The sequence below is a fragment of the Accipiter gentilis genome, chromosome 7, assembly GCF_929443795.1.
Source record: "Accipiter gentilis chromosome 7, bAccGen1.1, whole genome shotgun sequence".
Taxonomy (NCBI): Eukaryota; Metazoa; Chordata; class Aves; order Accipitriformes; family Accipitridae; genus Astur; species Astur gentilis.
Genome location: NC_064886.1, coordinates 11,748,352 through 11,751,049, shown reverse-complemented (window position 1 = coordinate 11,751,049; position 2,698 = coordinate 11,748,352). Strand labels below are relative to the sequence as shown.

Below are 2,698 nucleotides of genomic sequence, written 5' to 3'. Positions count from 1 at the left end.
TTACCTTGGTAGGGAAATTCCCATCAGAGCTGGACCATTCCAGAATAACCCTCAAAAGACAAGGCAGTATCACCTTCAAGGTCAAGATATCCTATATATTACAAAACAGAGGAAAACAAAATTTCCCAGACTACTACAGAAAAAGAACCAAGGAAAATGCAGAGGGTTACAGTGGGGCAGCTGTGCCAGCTTGATGGTGTCTCTCTCTTCTCTACAGCTTTGCTGATACTCCAGAAAGATGTGCTCCCGCAGGCCCTGCCACAGCCACGAAACCTCCTGCCATGGATCCCGGTCTTCCTGCCATGGATCCCACTCCTCCTGCCATGACTCAGGACCCTCGTGCCATTACACCATCCAGAGGCAGCCTGTGCAGACATACCCCTACGTGACGCCCTGCTGCCCCTCCATGCAAGCCTATTGCCCCCCTGTGCAGCCCTGCTGCCCACCTGTACAGCACTACTGTCCCCCAGCCCCCTATTGCCCCCAATACACCAAGAACATCTGCAAGCTGCCGCCGTCATGCCTCAAGTACTAGCAGCAGAATCCGGACCCGGCATCTGGACCCACTGGCTCGTTCCTCCCTTGGACGCTATGGCCATGGATCGTCTCATCCTCACAGAAATCCCTGGGTCTCTGCCATGTGCCTCACTGCTGGTTTGGATGAAGTGTTCCCCTAATTGTCATTCAAAGTGTCATTCTTTCTAGTTATTCAGGAAATGTCCTTTCTAATTATTCAGTGCATAATTACTGTTGGGAATCTTTCTATGCCATGCACTTCTGTTTCAGACTCATCTGGGTGTGGGAAACAATAAATCTTACAATTCATGAGACCCGCATTTTCTTTCAATTTCTTTATTCACTTTTTCCTTTAGACTTCCTTTTTTTTCTTGATTCTTCAGTCAAATTTCCTCATATTCTCAATGTGCCCCGATAGTTGGTGGCCAATAACAATTCCCACGCTCATTTGAGAAGAAAACAGACACATTAGTAGATTAAAAAGTTCTCAGCTACCAAAAATCTACACAGATCTAAAGGGCTGAGCAGAACAAAGCTTCCCCTGCTCACACCAGACAATGAGCTGGTCTACACAGATTTTTGTCCCATCATTTTGAAAACAACGAGATCAAAGACAATTGAATGCAAACTGTTTTGCTTTGGAGACAAGCATAGCTCATTAAATAAAAGAGGAATAAGTAGTTCACAGTTGCTAATATTCTTACTTAATATATGCAATATTTTACTCCAAGCTCAACTTCAGAACTTGGGTATATAAATATTTTCAAATATCTTAACACTTCTGAGCCTCTGAAAACAGAAGTCACAAACTTCTTTCTCATATTCCAGTGTTGCTTGTCACTAGTGTATTCTTCGAAGTAGAGAAATGGGTTAGCCCAGAGAAGGTCCATCTCATCTAAGACTCGTGCATTCGCACAGCATAGATCTGAATGCCACCATATGTTATTATGGAGACCTCATAAACCAAACACTGCTGAATGTAGCTGAGCGTGTATCAACCATCACATTGCTCTCAATATGACATTTCATCACCCTAGATTGGGCTGCCCTTACATACTCCCCTAAAAGAACTGCAAGCAATGGATGATAACTCTTTAGAGATCATGATTTCCATAGCAGGATCTGAATTTGAAAGATTCGGAAACATTTTTTGATGGGGTGTAACCTAGGACACCCCAGTTTTGGAAGGCCATTGAGGAGGTAGAAAGATTTTGAAGGAAAATTGGTGGGATGCTCCAGGCCAAAGCATGGTGGAAAGAAGAACTGTCACACAAGCACTGTCTTCACTGACTGGGCAGCTGCAGCCTCTCTTGGTTTTGGACCCACAACTGAGTCACAAAATACCCCTGAGAAATTCGTGCAATCCTTCCTTGCTACCGAAAACTCACCACAAGCAATTATATTGCCTCTAGCCTTAAGAAAAGCTGTAGGGCACCCGTACTTTAAGAGAGAGCTTCTTGTTAGCAGTTAGCAAATTACTCTAATGGGTAACATTTTCCAAAGTTGATGAGTTATGGGCTTCGTTTTCTTACGCCTCAAAGACTGAGTCAAACAGGATTATAAATCCAGCTTTAGCGCCTGTAATTTTGCCACTAGTGACAGAACCCAGTATTTGCTCAAACTTCAGCTCAAGCACTTTGCTTTCCAGACACCTCTGCAGGTGAAGTCAGGTGGAAAAAGTATAAGAAATCAGTGAAGGGAAAGAGAAACCAGGGAACAGGAAAACTTAACATACTCATACCTTGTACAGAGCTCATTTCCAGACATTTTTCCCTGATCTTAAGTACTAAATAACCTTTGATACATGTGGAACAATCTGATGGGGTCAGCCAAGTCATCTAGGAAGTCAAGGAACATGTGAAGAATCAGAAATACTTTATTTTTTGCCATAGCAGGGAAGCAAAGCGATCATGCCAGACTTTCCAGCATCATGCCATACCCATGAGTTGCAGCTGGTAATCCCCTTTCCTCTTGGCATTCAACAACATGTAAATTAAAATCCTGAGCTGTCACCTGCACAAAATGGTAGGCCTACCCCAGGAGTCAGCATTTCTGAGGCATAAAGACCTTTCTGTCACTGATGCAATCCCCATTCCCCATTGGCAAGCTAATTAACACCTAGGAGATTAGTGTCAGTCTCCAGGAAATGGGAGAGAAATGCCTCCCAAAATCCTTATAGGAA

The 2,698-nt window shown here is 43.7% G+C and overlaps 1 protein-coding gene across 1 annotated transcript; it reads left to right on the top strand.

The window, feature by feature from the left end:
* The first annotated feature begins 238 nt into the window (after nucleotides 1-238).
* LOC126041102 (putative small proline-rich protein 5) lies at nucleotides 239-535 on the top strand. The gene has a single exon (XM_049806374.1). The coding sequence runs from the start codon at nucleotides 239-241 to the stop codon at nucleotides 533-535; it is 297 nt and encodes a 98-aa protein (XP_049662331.1).
* Nucleotides 536-2,698: the final 2,163 nt, after the last annotated feature.